The sequence below is a fragment of the Pinus tabuliformis genome, chromosome J (genome assembly GCF_031772625.1).
Source record: "Pinus tabuliformis cultivar Carrire ecotype Pingquan chromosome J, CPIR1, whole genome shotgun sequence".
NCBI classification, from domain to species: Eukaryota; Viridiplantae; Streptophyta; class Pinopsida; order Pinales; family Pinaceae; genus Pinus; species Pinus tabuliformis.
The window spans coordinates 1105857276-1105884544 of record NC_142295.1 but is presented as its reverse complement, the minus strand read 5'-3'; the positions used below and the strand labels follow the sequence as shown (position 1 = coordinate 1105884544).

At 36.7% G+C, this 27269-nt stretch overlaps 3 protein-coding genes across 3 annotated transcripts; 2 read left to right on the top strand and 1 right to left on the bottom strand.

The window, feature by feature from the left end:
- Nucleotides 1–848: 848 nt before the first annotated feature.
- LOC149230914 (disease resistance RPP13-like protein 4) lies at nucleotides 849–1991 on the top strand. Its single transcript, XM_089381468.1, has 2 exons — nucleotides 849–1482; nucleotides 1618–1991. Exons 1-2 carry the CDS (start codon nucleotides 849–851, stop codon nucleotides 1989–1991), a joined length of 1008 nt encoding a protein of 335 aa, XP_089237594.1.
- A 1510-nt stretch (nucleotides 1992–3501) lies between these two features.
- Nucleotides 3502–4020, top strand: LOC149230913 (putative disease resistance protein At4g27220). Its single transcript, XM_089381466.1, has one exon. The coding sequence runs from the start codon at nucleotides 3502–3504 to the stop codon at nucleotides 4018–4020; it is 519 nt and encodes a 172-aa protein (XP_089237592.1).
- A 5638-nt stretch (nucleotides 4021–9658) lies between these two features.
- On the bottom strand, nucleotides 9659–12661 carry LOC149230912 (uncharacterized). Its single transcript, XM_089379086.1, has 2 exons — nucleotides 10458–12661; nucleotides 9659–10340 (listed from the first exon to the last, which is right to left on the bottom strand). The coding sequence occupies exons 1-2, from the start codon at nucleotides 12525–12527 to the stop codon at nucleotides 9903–9905; spliced, it is 2508 nt and encodes an 835-aa protein (XP_089235212.1). The 5' UTR covers nucleotides 12528–12661; the 3' UTR covers nucleotides 9659–9902.
- Between the last annotated feature and the right edge of the window lie 14608 nt (nucleotides 12662–27269).

Genomic DNA, 27269 nt, shown 5'->3' with positions numbered 1-27269 from the left:
TTGGATTAGGCAAAACCCGAGACCCTTAAAGTTATGAATTGGGACTAACTAATAATTGTTTTCAAATCTTACGACAGAGATTACTTCAATCATTTCACACTAAAATCGGTGGTCTAAAACGGCACAAATGGTATGGGAGAGGAGTTTTTTTCATAGTGCAATGTCTTACGGCACAATAATACTTACAATAAGAAATTATACTAGCATTTGCACCACATGTTGCAAAGAAAACACCGTAAGGCAATGATGAGAAACAATAGCATAGAAGAAAGAAGTCAAAAGTTTATGCAATTTTGTTTCTTTATTGATGTTTTTTTTATCATATGTTATGTTTCAGGGAGATTCGAATGGGGATATCTTCAAAGTGAAGGATTTATGAAATATTTTGAAATTTTTCTGCCCGGAACTAGAGAGAACACTAATGTAGAAGTGATGGCAATGTCTATGGTAGACATGGAAGAAATTACAAAGAGATATTCCCAATTGTGAGATAAAAGGGAAAGTTGGTTGTATGGTGAATTTTGGTGCAATGAGCTCTTCTTCTTCAAGTACTTCCCATGGCCCTGTTGTTCCAACAGGCTCTGCAAAGATGAAATTGATCGAAGAGCCCCTTATAGTGGGACAGGATAAATCATTTTCGATTCTCGAAAAGCTGGTGTTGTTGACAAGGGTGGATCCGGAAAAACTCTTCTTTTGAAGACGCTCTTCAATAGCCAAAAGGTACGCAATAATTCTAAGGATGGTTTATTACTTTGGCTCACTGTTTCCCAAAGTCCCTCTTTTACAAGTCTTAGAAATGCACTCCGTACCCAAATAGCCACACAAAAAATGTAAATTTGGGCGAAAATATGAACGAAGAAGAGGTAAAGCGATGGTTGAATCAGACAGTGCACCAGAGCACCAGGTTTATTATGTTCTTAGATGATGTATGGGGATGCAATGCTACAGAATTGTTAGAGGAATTAGGTGTACTGTGCCCTGTAAGGAACCACTCTACCTCCAAAGTCATTGTGAGTTCCAGGGTTCGTGCTACACTCTTAAAAACAGGTGTCGCAGATGAATACACAATAACACTGGAGGACTTGTCGAAAGATGAGAGTTGGAAGTTGTTTGCTTGTCACACTTTTCCATATAATAATGGAAATCTGCCAGCAAACATAGAAGAGGGAAAAGCCAAGCTTGTGTGTAAAAGGTGTACAGGGCTTCCCCTCACTATCAAAGTGGTTGGCAGGGCAATGGCCGGGAGTACTCATCCACAACAGTGGGAATGGGCTGTCCAAAGGCTGCCAAACGTGGACAGTGTGTACAATTGTGTTAGGTTGAGTTATGATGCACTCGGCTATGAGGATGCTGACCTGCAATTGTGCTTTTTATATGGAAATCTGCCAGCAAACATAGAAGAGGGAAAAGCCAAGCTTGTGTGTAAAAGGTGCAGAGGGCTTCCCCTCGCTATCAAAGTGGTTGGCAGGGCAATGGCTGGGAGTACTCATCCACAACAGTGAGAATGGGTTGTCCAAAGGCTGCCAAACGTGGACAGTGTGTACAATTATGTTAGGTTGAGTTATGATGCACTCGGCTATGAGGATGCTGACCTGCAATTGTGCTTTTTATGTGTAGCTGCAAACATCTTGGAAGACGCAATCGTTCATTTCCAGTTGGCGATTCAGGTATGGATAGGGGAAGGCTTACTTGCCAAGAAGACGTTGGAACATGAGCATCGACCCGCTTATGATCCATTCGAGCTGGGAAGATATTATCTCAATATTTTAGCAGATCGTTGTTTGATCGAGCCAATGATGAGAGACTTTGATGGGCAAGTACTTTGTTTCAGGGTGCATGACTCCCTACGTGATATGGCAATCCGAATCGCAGAGGAGGAAGAAAATTTCTACTGCCGTGTGGGTAATGGTTTGACAGCTGTGAATGAAAATGAGTGTTTGGGCCGCATTCGGCTTTTGTTGAGCGAGAACATATTGACTTCTTTCCCCTAATCACATCGTCTACACAAATATGCTCATTGCTTCTCAGTGGAAATCCATATTTAACAAAGATCCCAACAAGGGTGATCAGGAGTATGATCTCCCTTAAGGTGTTCTCTTTAAGTGGGACGTCATTGAAATCATTGCCAAAGAGTATTGGGTGTTTGGAGCAGCTAATATATTTGGGTTTAAGACACATGCCCATCAATACGTTACCTGCATCTTTTACCAGTCTTGTAAATCTGGAGATCCTTGATCTTTCCTATTCTGCCATCCAAGAATTACCATCCGCCATCCATATGCTATGATCTTTAAGGAAATTAATCTTGGAGGGATGTAGAGATCTGCAATTTCTACCTCCCTGTATCTCAGGGCTTACCTCTTTGGAGCATTTGGAAACTTATGGTTGCAAGGTTTTTTTGGAAGAAAGATAAGGATACCAGATGGAAAAAAAACAGCTTTTATCAACAAATTGGCAAGTTTAACACAACTTAAAACATTACAACTACAAAATAATGAGGAAATTATTAGTGATGGCACACTGGGAAAGATGACTCAAATGAACTCCCTCACATTGTCACTCATAAAGCTGGAAATTCTACCCAACGATATAAGAAACATGTCAAAATTGAGAAGACTGGTATTATTAGAATACTTTCACTTGGTTAAAATGGATTATAATTTTTATGACTTTCAATATTTGGGCTATCTTAAATTTGTTGGTTGTCATTTCTTGGAAGAACTTCCACATCTACATAAACTCAAGGGTTTGAGGCAATTGGAGATCATTGAATGTCCTAGAATAAGTTTGTTTCCAACAAAATTTGGTCGCAAAGGAGCATTTCCTCTTATGGAAACATTTTCTCTTGCTTGGCTACCTACATTAAAGGAGTTGCCTGTAATAGAGAAAGGTGCAATGGCTTCACTTAAAATATTTACTATAATGGCATGTACAACATTAAATATATTACCAGAGAGTTATATGGATCTGAAGACACTTCAGAAAGTAAGAATTTTTGGTTGTCCAATAAGAAATATAGGAACTAGAGAGAACACTAATGTAGAAGTGATGGCAATGTCTATGGTAGACATGGCAGAAATTACAAAGAGATATTCCCAACTGTGGGATAAAAGGGAAAGTTCGTTTTATGGTGAATTTTGGTGCAATGAGTTCTTCTTCTTCAAGTACTACCCATGGCCCTGTTGTTCCAACAGGCTCTACAAAGATGAAATTCTTCTTCAAGTACTTCCCATGGCCCTGTTGTTCCAACAGGCTCTGCAAAGATGAAATTGATCGAAGAGCCCCTTATAGTGGGATAGGATAAAGCATTTTCGATTCTCGAAAAGTTTCGGAAAGACTCTTCTTTTGAAGACGCTCTTCAATAGCCAAAAGGTACCCAGTAATTCTAAGGATGGTTTATTACTTTAGCTCACTGTTTCCCAAAGTCCCTCTTTTAAAAGTCTTAGAAATGCACTCCGTACCCAAATAGCCACACAAAAAAATGTAAATTTGGGCGAAAATATGAACGAAGAAGAGGTAAAGCGATGGTTGAATCAGACAGTGCACCAGAGCACCGAGCTTATTCTGTTCTTAGATGATGTATGGGGATGGAATGCTGCAGAATTGTTAGAGGAATTAGGTGTACTGTGCCCTGTAAGGAACCACTCCACCTCCAAAGTCATTCTCAGTTCCAGGGATCGCGTTGCACTCTTAAAAACAAGTGTCGCAGATAAATACAGAATAACAATGGAGGATTTGTCGGAAGATGAGAGTTGGATGTTGTTTGCTTGTCACACTTTTCCATATAATAATGGAAATCTTCCAGCAAACATAGAAGAGGGAAAAGCCAAGCTTGTTTGTAAAAGGTGCAGAGGGCTTCCCCTCGCTATCAAAGTGGTTGGCAGGGCAATGGCTAGAAGTACTCATCCACAACAGTGGGAATGGGTTGTCCAAAGGCTGCCAAACGTGGACACTGTGTACAATTGTGTTAGGTTGAGTTATGATGCACTCGGCTATGATGATGCTGACCTGCAATTGTGATTTTTATATGGAAATCTGCCAGCAAACATAGAAGAGGGAAAAGCCAAGCTTGTGTGTAAAAGGTGCAGAGGGCTTCCCCTCGCTATCAAAGTGGTTGGGAGGGCAATGGCCAGGAGTACTCATCCACAACAGTGGGAATGGGCTGTCCAAAGGCTGCCAAACGTGGACAATGTGTACAATTGTGTTAGGTTGAGTTATGATGCAGTCGGCTATGAGGATGCTGACCTGCAATTGTGCTTTTTATGTGTAGCTGCAAACATCTTGGAAGACGCAATCGTTCATGTCCAGTTGGCGATTCAGGTATGGATAGGGGAAGGCTTACTTGCCAAGAAGACGTTGGAACATGAGCATCGACCCGCTTATGATCCATTCGAGCTGGGAAGATATTATCTCAACATTTTAGCATATCGTTGTTTGATCGAGCCAATGATGAGAGACTTTGATGGGCAAGCACTCTGTTTCAGGGTGCATGACTCCCTGCGTGATATGGCAATCCAAATCGCAGAGGAGGAAGAAAATTTCTACTGCCGTGTGGGTAATGGTTTGACAGCTGTGAATGAAAATGAGTGTTTGGGCCGCATTTGGCTTAATCACATCGTCTACACAAATATGCTCATTGCTTCTCAGTGGAAATCCATATTTAACAAAGATCCCAACAAGGGTGTCAGGAGTATGATATCCCTTAAGGCGTTCTCTTTAAGTGGAACGTCATTGAAATCATTGCCAAAGAGTTTTGGGTGTTTGAAGCAGCTAATATATTTGGGTTTAAGACACATACCCATCAATAGGTTACTTGCATCTTTTACGAGTCTTGTAAATCTGGAGATCCTTGATCTTTCCTATTCTGCCATCCAAGAATTACCGTCCGCCATCCATATGCTGAGATCTTTAAGGAAATTAAGCTTGCAGGGATGTAGAGATCTGCAATTTCTACCTCCCAGTATCTCAGGGCTTACCTCTTTGGAGCATTTGGAAACTTATGGTTGCAAGGTTCTTTGGAAGAAAGATAAGGATAGCAGATGGAAAAAAAAGCTTCTATCAACAATTTGGCAAGTTTAACACAACTTAAAACATTACAACTACAAAATAATGGGGAAATTATTAGTGAGGGCACACTGGGAAAGATGACTCAAATGAACTCCCTCACATTGAAGCTGGAAATTCTACCCAACGATATAAGAAACATGTCAAAATTGAGAAGACTGGTATTATTAGAATACTTTCACTTGGTTAAAATGGATTATATTTTTTATGACTTTCAATATTTGGGCTATCTTAAATTTGTTGGTTGTCATTTCTTGGAAGAACTTCCACATCTACATAAACTCAAGACTGGTAAAATTTTGTTACTGGATGGCATATAATAGACTCAGGTGGCCAACAGACTTGGTTTCCCATTTGGGCAAGTTGAGGCCACCAAATTTTTGTACATGGAACAACTTGTTTTATAAATAGAAAGGCCAGACTTGGTTTCCCATTTGGGCAAGTTGAGGCCACCAAATTTTTGTACATGGAACAACTTGTTTTATAAATAGAAAAAGAAGGAACTCCCGTAGCTTACAAAAAAAATATACACTTTCTACAAGTTAAATATTAAATTGATGATCGATAGACATACATATTTAAACTAAATGGTGGATGGGGTGGATGGGGATGTGTTGATTTTTTTCTAATTTAATGGATGACTAGGATTGTTGCGGGGTGAATATCCATGGAATATCCTTTGTCTAAGTGCAGGATCAACGGTTGTGGGAGAAAGAGAGAAGAAGTGATAAAGGGAAAAGGAAAGGAAAAAAATAAATTTAAATAATTAATTTGAACAGACACCATAGTGGAATTCTTAAATGAAAAAACTAAAAAAACTAAAAATAAAATAACTGTCTTGAATTATGAAAAGGAGGGCTTATCCAAAAATTGGAATTCTTCTAGTCAAGAAAGAGGGAAATAGTTAAAAATTATTTATATTCCAAGAATGGATATAACAAATAGGAAAACTCATGAACCTGGCTGGGGGGTTTATTCCTCATTTTTTCTTCTCGAAGAAAAGAGAAGAAAAAAGAAGTGAATAAGAGGAGTTTCTTTCAAGAATAAAGATATACTTAGATGGCTAAAAATGCCGAGGGGCGTGAACCAAAGAAATGAACAAATAAAAACAAATGTTGGTTACCTAATATCCTTGCAAGGCTACTGTCTAAGATAAATACAATAGCTGCCTAAAACTAGTGGGAGATAAATCTAATGTGCCTTGCGGTGGAAAATATCTCTGCTTAAGGGTAAATATATAGAAACTTGTAGTTTGCAAGGAGTTTCTACTCATATCGCTGGAAGAATTTCTTCCAAGCTCAGGGGAAGTGAGTGACGATTATTGTCTGGCTAATGGTCGGGAGGCTCGAATAGACCCTTTATCTTTTAGTGTTTTCAGATATGTTCTTACCTTTAAATATAAAGATAAAAGAGATCTTTATTTTGTTATAAAATTTTGTATACATATGAAATCCTTGCATAGGGAATGAAATAAAGAGAGACAAATCGTGTACAACAATAGAGTTAATAATCTTATAGAAATTTTCTTCAGCGCAAGATATATATAAACAAAAAAGGCAGTTAAACCTGGTAAGATATGTTAGTGTAATATCTCTTACCGATATGCGGGGTATGGACCAAACTTAACAAGAAGCAGGTATATATTCGATGTGCAAGGGAACCTGTAGGTTCGAATTTATCAGAACACAAATTTATATGTATGTTTTGTTGAAATAAAATTGCATGTGTATGTATGTTTCGTTGAAATAAAATTGCATGTGTTTCTTTATTGTTTAGAAAGAAAAAAATGGTATTTGGGACTAATGCAGGCAGCTTGTTATATATATACATGTCTATTATTTGTAAGAAGTACTTAAGTTTGAAAAAAAAACAAAAACAATAGCGTGTTGGTTGTGGAGTGGATACTTTCTCAATTTTAGGAACAGTAGCAAAAGAAAAATAAAAAAATATGTAAAGGTGGGTTATCAAGGACTCTTTTCACCCAGGTTAGCCCCAGGACTGAGTCGAGTGACTCTGAGCCCAGGGGCAGTCCTATCCTACAGAAAATTGTATATATATATTTATGGAGAAATGAGGAGAAAACGAAGTTGCATGTAAAATATTTTCACCATAGGAGGGTTTGTAAATACAAAACCTGACAATTGTTATTACCACTGAAAAATGAGCAACTACAAGACCTACCTAGCTATTCTAATCATGAGGCGAAAAGAATTATAATAATGGAATTAGAATAGACGTATACAAAAGAGAGTAATAGAAGACACTCTCATTATTGCATGTTTAACATTTATCATGTTATGCAATGGAGCCAATACAATTAACATTTCTAAAACAAGGTTTAGCAAAAAGACAGTTCTACCAAAGAATAACTCCATTTCAAAATAACACTATATATCCGTAGCTAGAAGATTTATGGTACCTTAAAACAAAATAAAATTTCTAGAACCCATGCGTATATATATAAATACATGAGAAACATTCTACAATCCTTAATTAAAAAACAAAATTATGCATAGTGTTTAAGTTCAAGGTCGGGAAGGTCGTAATTTAAATTACAAAAAATTCCAGGTAGGGGTTCCAACGCTGAGGGTCTATGAATCCCGTCAAACCAGAAAACTGGACACGGCCTCTATTTACAATTAAATAAGGAAAAACTTGGATGAGACAGAAAAGAAAATTTCAGAGTGGATCTCATCGATTTCATACACCTGAGAGTAACGACTAGAAACCCCAAAGTAAATTTTACGACTAGAATTCACAGCGTAAATTTTACCACTTACCAAGAAACCCCAAAGTTAGGGAGTACTTCCCCGTAGTCACAAATTCATGAGAGTGTGATCCGGTTAGTATCCAACTTCACTACCTGATTAGAATTGTATATAAACTCTGACCGCAATGAAAATAGTTCATTAAGAAAAACAACCGGAAAGGAGGTTGAATTTTACAAAAGCATGCCCGTTATAAGCTCGAGTTGTGTACACAGTAATGTGCAGTCGTCTAATCACCATGGGAAGGCTCCACTACTATGTAGAACCCTGGGATGGGTGCAACCATAACGAAATGCACCCACTGAGGGAAACCCTTCTTTCCCCATGATAGAGAAGGAGGAATGAGACGATGCGGCTACGACAGGGATATCAATATTACTGTTCGCCTGAGCCGATAATTCCCCAAATTGTTGGTGTTGAAATTGCAGCCATTCCTGTTGCTGTAGGTTTTGACCTGCAAGAACAGAATCCATTGCAAATATGGTCAAGTTGCCATTGTTGCCCCGGTTCAGGCCATCCTCCTCCTCTTCTTCCTCTTCATCTTCCCGCTGTCCAAGGCCCGTCTGTGCAAGAAAATTCTCCACCGCCGCGGCCTGAGTAGTCTGAAAATTAGGCCTGTGAATGTCTCTCCAGACTTGATCAAGACTTCCCCCGGCTGCAACGCTCACCTGGCGCTGCATGGCACAAGGTGGGGAGCTGAGAAGGTGGGTAACTGTATCGATCTTCGCCGGAGTTAGTAACCACGTGGAGGTATGGATAGTTGCTGGTTAATCTGACGGTAGAAGATGCTTCTATCGTTTAACATAGATAATCGATGGTTCATAATCGTCCACGGTAGCAGCTGGGGGTGTTCATTCGAGAGGGAACGCCTTACGGCGTAAATATAGCAATGATCAAAAATCAATATGGTCAATAAATAAAATACTTTAATTTCCATTTTAAGTTTACATCAATTTACACAAAAAAGACTAAAAGTTAAAAAAATGCATTTGAGTATAAAAAAGATATTTAATTCCTTCAGTACTTAATATATATTTGTAGATAGCATGTGAAAATAATATTATTAATCCTCGAGGATGTATACTCATGTCATGTTCAATTGACATGGAATATTTAAAAAATAATATTAATGAAAAAAATAACCATAAATAAAATATTTTAATATTCATATTAAATAAGATAATTTTATATCAATTTTGTATAGAGAAAATTAAAATAATTAATTTTTTTTGTATGTTGAATTTCCATATTCAATAAAATGTATAATTTATTCTATTTTTAATATGAAATTGATATATAACATTTAAAAAATATTATAAACCCAAAAAAAGTTTAATGAGAGTTCTAAATCAAATATTTCAATATGCAGATTGAGTAAATGAATTTAACTATCATAAATATAAAAAAGCAAAGAGGGTTTTTTCATTTATAAGTGAGATGTTTTCTAATTAAAAATATAAATATAAATTTGCAAATTTTTAATATGGTGGGTACATCTAACTTTTTAATATATATCAATAACAAAAAACAGAGATATTATATTTTATGGATATATATTTTTTACTTTTAAATATAAGAAATCAAGTATTAATATATATGTAAACTATGTATATATTATATAAATTAAGTGAAAATAAAAAACATAATATAATTAAAATATTTTATTAATATATTACTCAAAATAATCATAAATTAATTTATTAAAAATTAACCAAGTTAAATTTTTTAACCATACAAATATTTAATAAAATTTACTAACTTGACATAAATATAAACCTATCTGTTTGCAAGGTTTGATTCAAACTTATTCTTAAATAAAAATATTAAAATGAAATGAAATAAAACATGTTTTGAGTTACCCGGTTACAAAATTTCAATGACTCATCTCCCGAGTACATGTAGCCATGGCAAGCGTTCTGAAGTATATCTCAGTAAATATTTTGTTTTTTTACAGATATTTTCTCCCAAATATTTTGTTTTTTGCCAGATATTTTGTCTTTTACAGATATTTGCTCCCCTGATTCGGCCGTCCGCCACATCTGCTTTTTCCATCTAATTATGACAGAGCGATTAATCACGAAGCAAGTCCATGGCAGACTCTACGAGGGATGAAATAGGTAGACGATGCCTACTCAATCCCACACTGCCGGAGAATGTACTGTAACACTCCAACTCCGATGTCGTCTCCATCACCGCCTCCAGAGCCGTCTCCAATTCCGATCTCATTTCCATGTTCAAACTGCTTATTATTGCAACCCTGTCCATCTCCATCACACCGATCAGAAGCTCGATGCTAAATCTTCTAATACTCGGAAACTCCTTTGACGGACGCGGGTGCCTCCCGAAAACCTTTACAAGTTCCAAAATCAGCGATCTCCTTGTTATACCGCCGGATTCTTCGAACAGACGATCGAAATCCGATTTGGTTATGAACTTGAAGATCTGAGCAGCAAGTCCTATTGCTGCTTCCTGATGCTCACCTCGTTTCTCCATCACAAACTTCAAGACCTGAAAAAAAAACATGACAATAAATTAATCCATCCGATGAAACAGTTGTGAGATCGAACCCCAGTGCAGAGTTGTAATTTCAAAAAGAAATGCTATTAATTGAATACATTCTTCTACCTTCGCTGCCGTTGCAGTGATTTTCCTCAATTCAACGTAATCTGCCTCTGAATATGCGCACAGATTCCTAAGAATTCTCGCAGCATGAAAACCCCGGATTGGGTCGTCCAGCACAGAGATGAGGCTCGGGATCAAATTCGGGCGATTTTTCCGCAGCTTAAGGCTCATCATTCTTCTGCAGTTTTGTTTATTCTCCAGTGAAAGCAGAGCCAGGGCTTCTCCTGCCTTCCTCACCAGCTCCCTCGTTTCATCGTCGCCCGGTCCTCTTGTAATATTAATCATCTCCATCTGAAACGCAGAGAAGAGACAACGCAAGACACCACCAGTGCCGCCGATGCTCTCTCGGCCCTCTTCTTCGAGAGCCAGACTCGTCAATGTGTCGATGGCCAGGATTTGCAGACCATGCGTCGTTACTTCTCTGTAATGAAGAACTTCTCTTAGATTACTTATGGCGAAGACTATTTCCGAGATGCCTCTCCTTAAGGCCTTTCCTGTAGAGCCTGTACTGCTTGCCAGCATTCTCATGAGCTCCAGAGCGAGCTCTGCGGTCTTGATTTGGGATTCGGGCGCTTTGGTATTTAGTTCTGTGAGTCCTATGATTTTGGGAAGCAGCCCTCTGCTGTTTCCGATTTTAGAACAGTTTTCGTGCTCGATGGCCAAGCTTTTCAGTATCCGCAGTCCCAGCATACTGAAAACCGTGTAATTGTATGCATCCCCGTACAGCCTCGAATGGATTTCAATCTGTTTGCTATCGTAAAGCAAAGACGCTATAGATTCCATGGACCCAGCGATGGCCGTGACCCGAGCGCGATTCTTGTCTTTCTTAACCAATTTGGAGATGATCTCTGCAGCCGCCCTTCGAATCTCCTGCTCCTGATGGTTCTTCCAATTCAGCATCTCGATTAGTCTCTCCACCACATCTCGCATGCTTATGATCGCCCTCAAAGTGTCCTCGGCAAACTCATATTTATTCACAAGCGCCGACAGAACTCGAGCCCCTGTCAGCTGTCGATCATTTATACCACCGGACTGCAGCAGCTCCATGCTGTATGACACAAATTCCATCTTCAAACCATCGAAAACGCTTCCATTGACGCACTGCGAATATGTATCATAGAAAAATCGTCGAACGGTGGGGAGCTCTGAATCACTGAAGCCATATTCTGTGTTCACCTGTAACAGCAACTTTCGTACAATGATTGTCCATTGCCAGTAGGCCTTCTCTAGCAGGAACAGAAGCGCTTCGGCTAGGGACATGCCATAGAAAATAATGAGAGACGCTTCCCGATTCTTGGTGTCGCTACCTGAATCTTCGCCGAAGTTTCGCCTGGCTAGCCGAGAGAGGGACAAGGCAACGCATGTCAAAGCCGACACCAATTGCAGCCAGAAAAGTATCTGACTGGCATTTCTGGATATGGAGAGCCACCCGGTATAAGGCACCAATTGAATCTTAGACGAGGACCAAGTTCTCTTCAATAAATCGTGATTCTCGACAGCAGAATTTACTTCCCGGACGTTGAGCTCCCGGTTCTGGTTTTTCTTGTGTTTAAAACACCCGCAGATTCGTCTTAAGATAAAGTTTTTCCCATTAATATAGAACCTGCCACTCAGCCGTTTGGCCTCGTTCCTGAGCGTGCCCGCAGATATTAGGGTTGTCTCATGTTGCCATTCCAGCTCGTGGCTTCGGCTGAAGATGCGAGCGCCTTCTGTCAACAATATTATGCTCACGAACCAGAAGTCTATCTTTTTTAAGGTTACTGCAAACCCTCCGAGGAGGACGACGGTGGCCCAGACGAACGCCAAGGTTCCAAGCCCGCTGGCGGCCTTCTCCAGAATTGCAAGCCTGAGGGCAAACAGAGTAATTTTCTTCTCGGGAGCTGTGACCTTATCACTGCGACTCCGGGACTCTCGAGCTTCAATTGTCTCACTGTGTGGTTCGAATGGAGAGACCGATTTGCGACCTTTACGCGCGGGCAGTGATGTAGGCGATATATCTAGTCGGACGCTCGGCGATTCTGCTTCGCCATTCCTGTCTGTAACAAGACCAGCATGTCTAACCGGTGATTTCATTGGGCAAGATAGCAGTTGGTCCTTTATTGAGCAATCGAAAATTTCTGCAAAATCTCGTTTAAGCAAACTGAAATTATCCTAATCTATTCTATCCACCCGCCACAATTGATATATAATGAATCATCAATATAGAACATTTCCGGTGTGTTCTTGTGTGACACGGCACTCTATGACCTTCAGAGTATTCTAAACATTCAACGATTTCGACTCCGCTGAATTCTTTTTTGCTTTTTAACATTTTTTTGACCAATTCTTTGAATGCGTGGAACTGTAAATCTAAGTACTGACGATAGAAAACGTGCACCAATTTTGAATTTTGAAGCGTTAAACCTATTATCCAATGAAAATACAGAACATTGCAATTGCGTTAAACTCAGTAGGTCGATGTATGTCACAAGTGGGCTCAAGTAGGTATACAACCTGGTTGGTGTCCGTATAAGGATGCCGGGGATGGCGGGAAACCTTTGTGTTTCGGTCAACGAAATTTTGACAGAAATTTAAAATCAATCACTCTCTCAGTTTCGTCTAGGGCTGAATGAAATGCACGAGAAGATTCAATTCTCAGTCGCCAATCAGATAAATACAAAAGCAGATAAATATAAGATTAAATACGGTGCTCAGGTTTCCACGTTGCTTGAGTATCTGTCCAAGTCAGCGCTATATCAATACCGCCGTAGCACGCAATAGACCAGCAGGAACGAGCCACTCTTACCGTCGCCGCCTTCTGGAACCGGCCGCGGTAAGAATCGCTGGTTCCGTGCTCACGCAATAGACCAGCAGGAACGAGCGAGTCTTACCGCGGCCGCCTTCTGGAAGGCGGCCGCGGTAAGAGTCGCTCTTTCGTGCTGGTCTATTGCGTGCTACGGCGGTATTGATATAGCGCTGACTTGGACAGATACTGAAGCAACGTGGAAACCTGAGCACCGTATTTAATCTTATATTTATCTGCTTTTGTATTTATCTGATTGGCGACTGAGAATTGAATCTTAGAAGGCGGCCGCGGTAAGAGTCGCTCTTTCGTGCTGGTCTATTGCGTGCTACGGCGGTATTGATATAGCGCTGACTTGGACAGATACTGAAGCAACGTGGAAACCTGAGCACCGTATTTAATCTTATATTTATCTGCTTTTGTATTTATCTGATTGGCGACTGAGAATTGAATCTTCTCGTGCATTTCATTCAGCCCTAGACGAAACTGAGAGAGTGATTGATTTTAAATTTCTGTCAAAATTTCGTTGACCGAAACACAAAGGTTTCCCACCGTCTTCGGCATCCTTATACGGACACCAACCAGGTTGCGTGACTTATTTGTTCGTTTAATTTCAAGATATTCTCAAAATCTGTATTTAATAATTTAAAAAATGTATATGTATACTTGAGCCCACTTGTGACATACATCGACCTACTGAGTTTGATCTTTCTACTTCTACTTTATTGGTTGTATAGGAAGTTTTCACCAGGTTGCGTGGCTTATTTGTTCGTTGAATTTCAAGATATTCTCAAAATCTGTATTTAATAATTTAAAAAATGTATATGTATACTTGAGCCCACTTGTGACATACATCGACCTACTGAGTTTGATCTTTCTACTTCTACTTTATTGGTTGTAAAGGAAGTCACAATTTCAATTGAAAACTTCTGTTCCATCAACCACATCTACTACTTTGACCAGGTCAATTAGAGGGTAAAGCATGACATGGTATGTACTACCAGGCCAATTAGAGAGTAAAGCAGGACATGGTATGTACTACCAGGTCAATTAGAGGGTAAAGCATGACATGGTATGTACTACCAGGCCAATTAGAGAGTAAAGCAGGACATGGTATGTACTACTTTGATATCTCCAATTATAAAATTTACTAAGATTATGACATTTTCTATCTGTCCACTTTATATTGATGGGTGGCTGAGATAAAAGACTTATCCTTCTCATATATCTGATCATACAATTCTAAGCTATCATATCTCTTTCTTTTTATTTATTGAAGCCTCTTTGCTTTTGAGTAAACAAAATTAAAATTCATATTACGTAAGATTTGGTGTATTTGACTTTACGATTTCATATAAGAAAATCAAAGGGTGTAATAATGACTATCCCAATTCATACAAAATTAAAATAAATTGATAAAGACTATTCGAGGGGATTGCATTCCTATAGGGATCCTAGAGACTCTCTCTTAATATAAAATCTTAATATTTTTCTACAAATGAATCCTCAATTTCAATGTGAATAATAATTTAAAATAAAATAATGATAGAATAGGGCAAGACAGTTAAAAAGTTGCAATCCAAATGGTATCATGAAAGTGGTTATGGATAGTAGTCCATCTCGAACATTCGAAAATAGTATCAAAAATATTGGTCAAACCAAATATTTGAGAAGTCCCCAACACAATCAAAGAATGTCACATGGATAATGCCTCAATTTGGATGTAGCATTTTTAATGCTAGAAAAGTGTTATGCAGTTATGTGTTGAGTATGTGTATGGAGATGTTATCTAATTTTGGTGGAGTGTGATAACATTTTTGTTTAAGGAACACATAGTTGTGAAAAAGTGGGTGTGTTTTTTATAAGTTTGATTCTCAAACTTTTCAGGTTTAGGGTGTGGCTAATGAATGAATACATAATGAATGAATATATATTATTTTTATAAAAGCATGGACATGCACACGCATGCTTTAAAAATTATTGCATGTAAACGTTTTAAAAAATAATGCATGCACATTTCTCTATCTCTTAAAATAAAAAAACAGATCAGACCCCCACAAAACAATGATAATACCATCAAATAAATTTTTCCAACTCAAAGTGAATATGGTGCAGGAGCATTCGTCAAAGCTTATAAGACCCATGAGTCTTATTTCACATTTACTAAAGGGAGTGGGTTCCCTAAATTATTTTTTTATTTTCCTAAGTTTATTTTGAATTTTAAAGAGATTGGAATGTAATTTGATTAATAGGGAATATCTCGTGACTTGTAGAGATCTTAGGAATGAAGAGATACTTTGTGAGAAAGTGAGAGATTTCTGGATCTGGACTAAATTGGAAATTGTGATAATTAAAGGGAGAGGTTAGAGGTGTGTGTGAGAGGGATATGATGAAGGCCATTTGATTGCATATCAGGCCTGTGAATTGTGTAAATTTATGGTGTGATTATAAATTAAAATTTGACAGTTTGTCAAGAAAACTTGTATGTGTATTTATGTATATTTCCGAATTATTGAAGGATTTGAACGTAAAATTTGGTATCTTTCTACACCTCTTTAATTTATGCGCATGGATGGTCAAACCCCGAATGTTTTTTATTCTCCTTCGAAATAATTGAAGTTACTTGATTTACAAGTTGAAAGCTCAGTTTTCTTTGGTATAATGAGCTTGAAGTATTGGAATACTTTGGGCAATTAATTGTGGAAGACTAAAACCTTTCTGCACCATATTTTTCCTTAGAATTGGTCTGCAAGTCTATTGTGAGCCCTTAATTGTATCAGGTGATCTCTTGAGTTTGTTGATAAGCACTAAGGAATAAATGTCACAGTCTAAAATCTGGCGGATTGAAGATAATCGACAAAAATTATGTGAATTCGGAGGAGTATTGTGGCCATAGAGTGCAGACAGGTGTCAAGGTAAATCTGGCAGATGAGAAAGAAATTTGGCAGACTGCTAAAATTAGTAGAAATCACAGGGAAGCGGTGATTGTCTAATCAGAGGAGATCGACGCATATCGCATCAAAACATGCAAGCAGATTAACATTTTAAATGGACTCGATGTGGTTATTAAAAAGAGTTTAAGGTTTAAGTGATCGGGCCGTCTGTTTAATAGGTGATCGGAAGCATATCGCTTCAGAAAGTTCACACAGGTTAACATTAGAAATGGATGCGATAAGGTTTTATACAATGAGATTAAAACCTCGTTGAGTTTTTGCCATCAAGATTGTTTGTTGGTTGATTGATTGGACGATAATCGTGCATGAACATGTATGTGGGTTAACGGACCTGTTGTGACCCGATATGTAATCAAAGAGGATTAAATTTTATTTGAATTCCAGTCACACAAGTCAAACGATCGTTTAATTCCAGTTGTGTTTAAGCATATTGCATGCGAAAGGAGTCACACGACTGTGTGAGTTGAGATACTTTGAAGGATTTCTACGAAGGAAACTTCGGCCATGGGAACAAGATCATTACATAATAGAAAAATTAACCAAGATTTGTGGGATCATAAACCAGAGGTCTGGGTATGTGAAAAGATGCAACTTTGCTACATCAGAATACGTATGTGTTCGTGGTACAAGTTCAATGCTTCATAGGTTTGCTACATAGAGATAAGTTTCATGTTTTTTTTAATCAAATTAATTTTTTTAAAGGAATTCTTTTTTATAGTTGCATATTTATTAAACATAATTATGATGGTTGAAACCCTTAATCAAATCAACAAACTAGCCTCATAGTATAAATTAAGAGGCAAATCTCAATTCACAAACACATATTACAAATTATTTAAATTAATTATTGATTCAATTGCTCAAGAATATAAGGGAACCATCATGATTCTTATTAGCCACATCTTTTGACAACATTATTTCCTCTATTAATCGTGTTCATCCTCAGTTGATAAATATCATTGAATATAGAACTAGGATGAGAGAATTTTTCTCCATTGGTATAGTAAAGAGTAAGTTAAAGATTTCACTATCACCAAATAAGTGATTGTGGGGTTATTTATTGACCCAAGAACCAACCAAACCTTTGATTTGAAGAACATACATCTTTCCATGGATTGTTGCACATTCAATCCATGGAAAGGAAATTTGATCAGTTGTTGGTTTATGATTTTTGATAAATATCCTTGTAATAATGGGGATGTGTCATTATATTTCCTTCATAAATTGTGGTTTGAGTTCATAATTGGTCATCGTGTTAATTGTTTTGACATTAGTGAGTTCTAGGGGTTTGGTGTTAGATTTTCTTAGGATCGAACAAATGTTAGGCATAATCCAATGAGACAACACCGGCTCCTAGTCATATGGCCAACCCCCCTTGGCCCCCCCACAATCATTTCAACTTATGGATCACCTTACTAACACTAGCAGTGAGATACAATGTCTGTCACATGGACTAGTGCAACAACAAATCATTTTTTATGACTATCAAAGGAGTATTCTAGACCCCCAAGTGTAGGACATTTAAGCCACATTGATTGTAGATAGTCGACTCCAATAGGGAGGACAATGTATCTAGTTCGAGTCTAGAAGCACCACATCAATGCTCTCATTGTGGGCATACTTTCCATGACCCATCCTATGCACAAGAGATTTACGGGTCGAGTTATTATGATTTTTAATTAATTCTAAATAATTGGTTATAAATTTGATTATACAATTGAAAAATAGTCAATAAACATAACTTTAAAGTACTTATTTCTTACTTTTTCTTTTTGGCATGTATAGATGCTATGAAATGATATGTTGCCATCGAGGTAGAAAGACACTAGTTTTCTTAATCTTGATGCAACCATGGTTGTAACATTTGACATTGCGGTGTGTCACACATATTAGGTATTTAAATGATTTTATTCTTGTCTACTTCAATGATGACTTAGCAAGATTTTAAAAATCTATTGTTTTGCAAATGTCCAAGCTATTTAGGAGAAATTAAACCTAATTTTGTTGTGTTCTCACTGGTGTACAATGAAGCTTTTGAGTAGCCATCTCCACCTAGGATTAGAAAACTCACTTCCCACCCAAGTAGCATATGTTAGATTACATATAACTCTAATGTGAGTTTCATTACCTTGGTTTAGTTGAATTTGATCCTTTTGTAAGCATATTACAAGTGTATATGCAAGTGTTACTGTTCCTAAACCCTTCCCCTACTATACCCACCCAATTTCATCCTTCATTGATCCATAAGGAGCTTCACTAGGGGAGCAATACCACACCACATGTGTTCATATTAGGGGATATATATTGAGGAGATAATGGAATAACATATTGAGCATATAATAGTGGGAAAAGGGTTTTTATATGCTATTTATAATAAATAGAGCTCAAAGTTAATGAAAATATATAAAGGGGTGTAAAAAATGTTAATGAAAAAATGGATACTTGCGATATCTAGTGAAAGTAGGGGTTTTTTAAATTGGGAAGGTGTATTGGGTTCATATTGGTAGGGGGTTAAACAAAGTGATTTTTAGAGATATTTTCCAATATGTAGTCAAATTAAGGGTATTGTTTAGTATGCCATGAACACGTGTTATGTCAGAGGTTGATTGAGTGAAGCCCCCATGCATTGATCCAATTTATTCCACATTACATACCAAGTCCGACCATTTCCCCTTGTCCACCCCACACGACCACTAATTTTTGACATTCCTATTTCCTCCTTTAGAGTTCTTACCCCTATTGTACAACGAGTGCAGATGTATTTATTCCAATACCTAGTACATTTTCATTACACCCTTTCACCATTCCCACATCCATTCACCCTACACCATTCAATCATCAAAACCCTCCTATCACTATATATGTTATTGCAACAACTAATATTAGCTACATTTATAGTTTTTGCATCTACAATTGCTACAACCACATCTTATCCAACTCCCATAATTGGCTTAGAGCATGTTGTCGAACCATGTGCTCCAAATCTTGTCAGAGAATCCACTCTTTCAAAAACAAGTATTACATATACTATAGCTACATCTATAGTGGTTGGATCTACTTTTGCTATAACTACATCCTCTCCAACCCCCATCATTTCCTCAAAGTAGGCTATCCAACCAAGTTTTATGCCTTCATGTTAGGAAGGGAAATTTTCTCCATTGCATCAAATATTCATGATAAGGCTAATTATTTAATCAAAATCTTATCAACCACATGAACTAAATTTATTTTACACAATTTTTTTTTTTTCCAATTAATTGATTGTTGTAATCATTGCACGAAGGCATTATTGATAGGCTTGTATCACAAAGGAGGACAACTCCCCAACCATTTGCATTCATGTTTGAGGTGAGTTTCTTAAGATTTTAAATATATTTGTGTTTATTAAGTGTCTTAACCGATATAACTACAGGAAAATAAATTGATATTTTGTTCTTTCCTTTTATAGCCTAGAGAGGCATAGTTCTTTGGGATGGAAGAAGGCTTGATGTTTCTCCATCTTGAAGGGGTGGAATATATATTTTACAGATGAACTCAAGAGTGCCAAGGATGAAAATGGTGATTGAGAGAGTCATTATGTACATTAGCCATGATGTGGCAGTTTCAACATGAGATGTCATTTTGTATCTAGGGCATTAGTTGTCATTCTCTCAAGGTTGGGCGTGAGTTTCCATTAGGTATGTGGAAACAACATTTCACGTTGTATGAAAATATTTAGTTGGACGAAATTGAATATAAATATGTGACTTTGGACTTGTGTGTCATGACAAGTGCGCACTTTTTTAGTGCATTGATGCTTAACTATGTCACTTATGGTAGTTTTACCTTATGGAAAGTTTACCATTTGTCTCACCTTTAAGTGTAACATGTATGTATATTTATTATGGGGCATCATTTAATTGTGTTACTATTGCTTAATTTTGTCACTTAAGGGAGTCTCTTATGGTGAGTTGGGTATAAATTAGTCACAAAGGTCTAAACAACAATTTCATCCATACAATGTTTCATTAGCTCATACAATTCATAAATTTAATGAACAAAGATTACATCCTATAGAAAGTGCATAAAAAGAAAACTTATTTTTGCCTCTTAGGAAAAAATGACACTATCCACACTTCGCCTTAGTCATTAACAAGGTTTTTCACACTTAGCCTTAGCCATCATACTATAGTACAAGATGGAACAAGTGAGACTCTCTGAATGTTTAATAGGGCATCCAAAAAAATAAGAAACCTTAGCCACACACTGGGATTTTAAAATTTCACAAAGCTAGGGTTATCAAATTCCACATCACTAGGGTTTTCAAATTCCATAAAACTAGGGGTTTTAAATTGCATAGAACTAAAGTTTTACAAATTCCACTTAAATATACATCAACAAACATTTATAACTTGCAATGCAAGGTCATTATAGTATGTTTACTTACATTTTATAATTATGTGTTCAAATTTGAATTAACTATGACAAAATTGACTAAACAACAATTCCATACATATGCATTATACAAGTCATACATAAATGAATTTTACACTTTTATGGAAAATCCCCACACTTATTTTAATTTCGATTCTCAAAACTAACCCCATGCAAAGTAGAATTCAAAATTGTAAGTACAAAAATGTTAACTGAAAGTCATATATACATACACAATTTTTCTCTTACTATTTTAGTTTCTCTTTTATCTCTTTTGGAATCAAGCAATGAATGTTAGAATCCAAATAAATAATAAAAATCATTTGTTAGAAGATAAATAAACAAGAGAGGATTGAAGAGAAATGATGTATCTTGGTTTCAATTAGTAGTCATTCTTTAGATTTCTTATGTATCCTTTTAGTTGATGGATGCTTGATTTATTAATGTCTTCACTAGTCATTGAGAGTCTAAATTAATGTCATTGTAGCATCTCAATTGTGTCCTTATATTACATTATTCTCTCTTGATTGTTTTTTTTGTTTTTGTTTTTATACTCTTGAACCAAATTCACATGGTGTCCCTAAATCGATCGAAGAAGCAAATTGAAACTCACCATAAATTTCAAATCGAGTATCAAATGGGAAAAAAGTTGATTTCGTTGGACTCCTATCACCTGGTTGGAGGTAAAGTAATGCCCCTCCTAGGATTCCATAGGAAAGAAAATGGTTTATATAAGGAAATTTGCGTTGAGAAATCTAGGGCATTAACATTAAGTGATTTCTCTCTTATTAGTGACTTCTTGCGAATGATTTTTACTTCTTTAGATTAGGTTCTTATTCTTGTTATATTATTAGTGTTCTTCTTCATCAAACAATAACCAATGCATGAACATAAATAGGCAAGAGACACAACATGTAGGCTATGAGCCAGGGCCAAAACCTCTCATTCTTTGAGAGGAAAACCCACACAAATTATTCTTATATAGATTCCAATTAACGAATACCAAGTCCAAGACCCTTGACGTATTAGCCACTCCATGACCAAGACACTAGATCCCTTGACTGTCTTTTCTTCTTATTTCCTCTTCTTCCTCTTCGACCTTATTAGCTTCGAGATATTTGTCTGAGTTATTCTCACTTTCTTCATATTGAGATTCCCTTTCTGTGAGACTTCCTTGTTGTCATGGCATCGATCTCTTTCCCTTGTGATATTATTGATATCCTTCCTTAGCACTGATGCCTTAAATTGGGGTTTTATTGTAATATGTTGCAACTCCTCCATTATCATGACATCGAACTGTACTTCGCATCATTGTAGTCTTCTAGTCACTGTGCTTTGGTTACCCAAAATCATAAGGATCCTAATTCCCTTGATCATAATGAAATCTGAACTTTCTTCTTGTATCTATCCACCCAAAACAGAGATATGAATTTTTCGTGTTGTATCTATCCACCCAAAATAGAGATCTGAATTTACTTGTTGATTGTGATAGAGTTCCAAAATTATCACTGTTACATCCATCTGAAAATCTTAGAGGTGTCACCGAACTGTTGACTGTACTTCATCACTGAAACTTCAGAGGAATCCAAACTTCTGTGTCTTGCTAATGTGGAGACCCTGCCCACCTATTTATAGTGGTTTTTACCATATAATAAGCTAACTGATACATCCAAATAGGTGTGTATCCAAACAAATTAGCTGATATGAGTTCCTTTCTCTGTTTTAAGCGTGACTTGAAGAGGATTATTAGTGCTTGTTGTTGGAGGGCTATTTGACAATGCCATTGACTCAAATACATTTGACTCATGCCCAACAAGGGTTCATCGTACATGAAATTGACTCTTTGACCTTAATGAAAAATCCTAAGGCTCTTAATGGGAGCCACTAACAAATAAAATATATTTCCCATGAAACCCATGAAGCAAGGCATTACAAAAATAATTTTATTCTCTTATTTTCATCATTTACAAAGATCGTAATTACATGTCATTATGAAGGCCGAATCTAGTTAGATTTCACAACACTTCCTCTTAACTAGGGAGGTATTCATAATGGTACTTGGTCATTCTCAATCTAAATAATTTCTCATAATAAGAATCAGATTGGTAACCCATTTGTCTAGCATCATATCAACCAGCATTGTCACATAACAATGCCTTGACTAATAGCTCTATCCACATGATCATAGCACAATGTTGGTGAGACTAATGATTCATAGACACCATAATAATTGTCTCTCAAGGTATATTCTCCACCCGTTTGTCCACAAAGTATGACCTACTTTGGACTATTCATATCTTGGATATTTAGTACTCAAATAATATCGGTCCATGACTACTCTTATCTTGGATACCCTATCTCATCCTCAAAGAGTATCGATGCTAGATGATTACCTAATCCTCCATTATGTCTTTCCAAGTGAAGACCAAAATGATGTGTCTATATCTCCCTCTCAATTAAAGAGGACATATCAATTCAAATAACAAAATGTACTCATTCCTACAAAAGGAATGTACCTAAGCTCCCTATTGGCTTCAGAATTTCCAAGTTTTTTTCAAGTAAGAAACTTTCTTTCAGACTCCCTCTTGATTAGGGACCTACATCAGCTCCACAACCAAATGCTTGAATATATCCTTCCTTTAATGTCATGAATTTATTTGTGAAGGAGTCTTCATATTTTGGGGCTTCTTTGTAGGGCACAGACATCCATCACTTTCATCCATGAGTCAGTCATGTCATTATACCTTTCATCATAAAGTGATCCATTAGCCATCATCTGGCCTTACTTCATGTCATGCTTCCTTCTTCATGCCATAGTTTCAGAAGGATCTTAAATCCTTCTATATGGTCCTCTTGGAAGGCATCCACAGTTATTCCCTTTACAAACCTGCGTAAACCCATCCAGATATTTGTTCAAAAATAAGAAATGAACACTTAAATCAAAATTACCTTTGTGATGGTCTATTGTCATGACATCTTCTAGTTTGCATCAACATCTTTCATACATGTTTACATATCTCCCAAATATATCCATTGTTAAGGGTATCTATTTTTTTCGGACTTCTAACAAAGTCTTCATATCTTTCCGGGAGACTTCCTAGTCAAATCTTCTTGGTATTTCAGATGTTGATTTACTTTACCATGGTTTCATATCTCACAATCTCTTCCTTCCTTTTATTCACACATTTAATTCCCATGAGCTTCCATTCAAAGTTCCTCAATTATAGTCAACCACCTCATACTCCATATGAGGACATACTATGTTGATTTCATCTGGTGTGACACATGCCTTCCGACATTCTTTGGGAGGAGGATATTCATTTCCTTTGATCATGCTTCTCAAAATAGAGCAGTAATCCAAGTTACCTGAAACCATACAACATGACTTTATAAAATCAAATACAAGCATACATACCTCATTTACCTTTAGGTCATCTAGGCTTCTTTCAACAACTTCCTTGATTGAAAATATCTTCATCCCCTTGATCTTCTTCATCTCTTATGTCATCATACCATCATACCATGAATTCCACAAGTTGGATTTCATGATGAAACACTTGCTTCCTCTCTCGATCGATGAATCTTCTGATGAAAATTCCATTAGAGAATCTTAAGGATCTTGCATATACCTATCCAACAGATGTTTATTTTTTGACTTGATGTATGATGAGCCTTGTCTTGGATGATATATTCCTTTCCTTAAGTTTCCAATGTGGTTCCCAAGATCTATATACTTCATATTTGATTATCAGACATCCTTCATGTTTCCTATGATGATATCACGAGCTCTTAATTCTAATGCGTTTCCTCTTCCTTGGACTTCCTTCTTTCATCTTCATCCACTTCTTCAGTGAAATTGACTTCTTCTCTATTCTCCTTGTTATTGCCCTTGAACTTAGGACAATATTTCTTGTAGTGCTCATAGCATTGAATCTTAGCTATGTTCTTATTTCCTTTTGACAAATGTCTGAACACTTTTTACCTCAACCTGTCTTATTCTATCTTTCATAGAAACCACAAGTTGTTGAATGGGATAGCCTTCTTATCCTCATAGACATTGTTGCCTTGTTCATCATTTAGTGCATTTAGAACAATGAGGATTATCTCTCCCAGATATTGCAATTGAGATATTATGAAGATAACCATTTATCCTTTGATTCCTTCAATTTTAGTAGATCATATCTAAGTGATGAGACCTTCTTTATCATAGCTTCATAGAATAACTCTACTAGTATATCATATATATCTCTTTGATAAGAATCCATTTCAATGTATTTAGAGGAGACCTTTCCATTGATATGTTCAATGAATTTACTTTCTTCAAGGACTATCTTATCCTCCTTTTCCATGCAAGGAATTTCGATGACCCAACCATCTTATAGATCTCCTTGCAAAATTAAGTCATTTTACCAAATTTGATTGTAGAATGAAAGATACTTACTTGACAAGTGAAGACGAAATCTTCAACTTGATCACTTTGATGGTTGATGAAGAAGATGTATTAGTGATCCTTTTGGATTATCTTATTCCAAATGAAAAACCATTCTTCCATAAAGGAGATTTCTCCTTCAACGCCTTTAGATCTATCTTCCTTTGTTGATGGTGATTGATGAGGATGTTTTGATGCTTCCTCATATGGTCGTGTTCAAGGATAATGAGGGGATCCTTGCTGCAATTATAGGGAGCTTGTGTTATATCTTTTGAATATGATCATAATGCCTTCTTTCCTTCAAGATATTTTGAATTTTTGGTGGTGAATGAGTGCATATCAGAAATGCTTCTAGGATCTCCAAGATGATGTGATCTTATTCCTATAAATGCTTCTCTTGGATTTATATACTTAGGTTGCCTTGCTTTGTAAATCTATTCATCTTGATGAGGGTCTTTGTGGTCTTTTTCTAAGGACTATAAGATCCAACACTCTTGTTGGTGTAGACTTTTAGTTGCCTTGATTTGTAGATCTATTTACCTTGAGTAGAAATAAGGCTTTGGCCTCGATTATTTGATGATCACAAGACTTCTTTTGAAGTAAACTTCCTCCTTTAATCTAGGGGTTTGATTCTTCAATGTAGATCCTTAACTTTGCTTTGCTTTCTTTCTTAAGACCTGATCCTTAAGGGTCTCTTTGATTAGATTACCTTCCTTGACTGTCACCTTAACTCTGATACCATGTTGAGAAATCTAGAGCATTAGCATTAGGTGATTTCTCTCTTATTAGTGACTGCTTGTGAATTCTTTTTACTTATTTAGATTAGGATTTTCTTCTTGTTAGATTATTAGTTTTCTTCTTCATCAAATAGTAACCAATGCATGAACATAAATATATAAGAGACACATCACGTAGGCTATGAGTGAGGGTGAAAACCTCTCACGCTTTGAGAGGAAAACCCGCAAAAATTATTCTTATAGAGATTCCAATTGACAAATACCAATACTAAGACCCTTGACCTATTAGCCACTCGAAGACCAAGACACTAGATATCTTGACTGTATTTTCTTCTTCTTTCCTCTTCTTCCTCTTTTACCTTCTTAGCTTCGAGATATTTGTCTGATTTATTCTCACTATATTCATATTGAGATTCATTTTCTGTGAGACTTCCTTGCTGTCATGGCATCGATCTCTTTGCCTTGAGATAGTACTAATATCCTTCCTTAGCACTGAGACCTTAAACTAACGTTTTACTGTAATATGTTGTAGCTTCTCCATAATCATGACATCGAACTCTATTGGGCATCATTGTAGTCTTATGGTCACTGTTCTTTGGTTACCGAAATTTAGAGGGATATGAATTTCCTTGATCGTAATGACATCCGAAATTTCTTGTTGTAGCTATCCACCCAAAATAGATATCAGATTGTTTCTTGTTGTATCTATCCACCCAAAACAGAGATTTGAATTTACTTTTTGACTGTGATAAAGGTCTAAACTTATCACTATTACATCCATCCTAAAATTTTAGAGGTGTCACCAAATTGTTGACTGTACTTCATCATCAAAACTTCTAAGGAATCCAAACTTCTATGTCTTTCTAATGTGGAGACCCTTCCCACCTATTTATAGTGGTTTGTCCCATATAATAAGATGATCGATATATCTGAATAGGTGTGTATCCAAATAGATGAGTTGACATGAGTTCCTTTCTCTGTTTTAAGCACAACTTGAAGAGGAGTATTAGTGCTTGTCGTTGGAGGGATATTTGACAATGTTATTGACACAAATACATTTGAATCATGCCCAATAAGAGTTCTTCATACATGACATTGACTCTTTGACCTTAATGACAAATCCTAAGGCTCTCAATGGGAGCTACTAACAAATAAAATCTCTTTCTCATGAAACCCCAGAAGCAACACATTACAAATATAATTTTATTCTCTTCTTTTCATAATTTACAAAGATCATAATTGCTTGTCATTATGAAGACTAAACCTAGTTAAATTTTACAACAATTTGGAGCTAGGATTTTGTTAAGTAAATATCAATGCAAATTTTACATAATGGGGCGCATTTTGCAAAGCATTATCATGAGTGATTATGGGTAACATTCTTGCATGAAACTTAGCCAACAAAAAATGCTAGAGTTTACGAAATTCATTTCTACTGATCAATTTTATTTCCATACCCCATACCAAATTCACAATGTGCCCTTGAATGGCTCTTGGAAG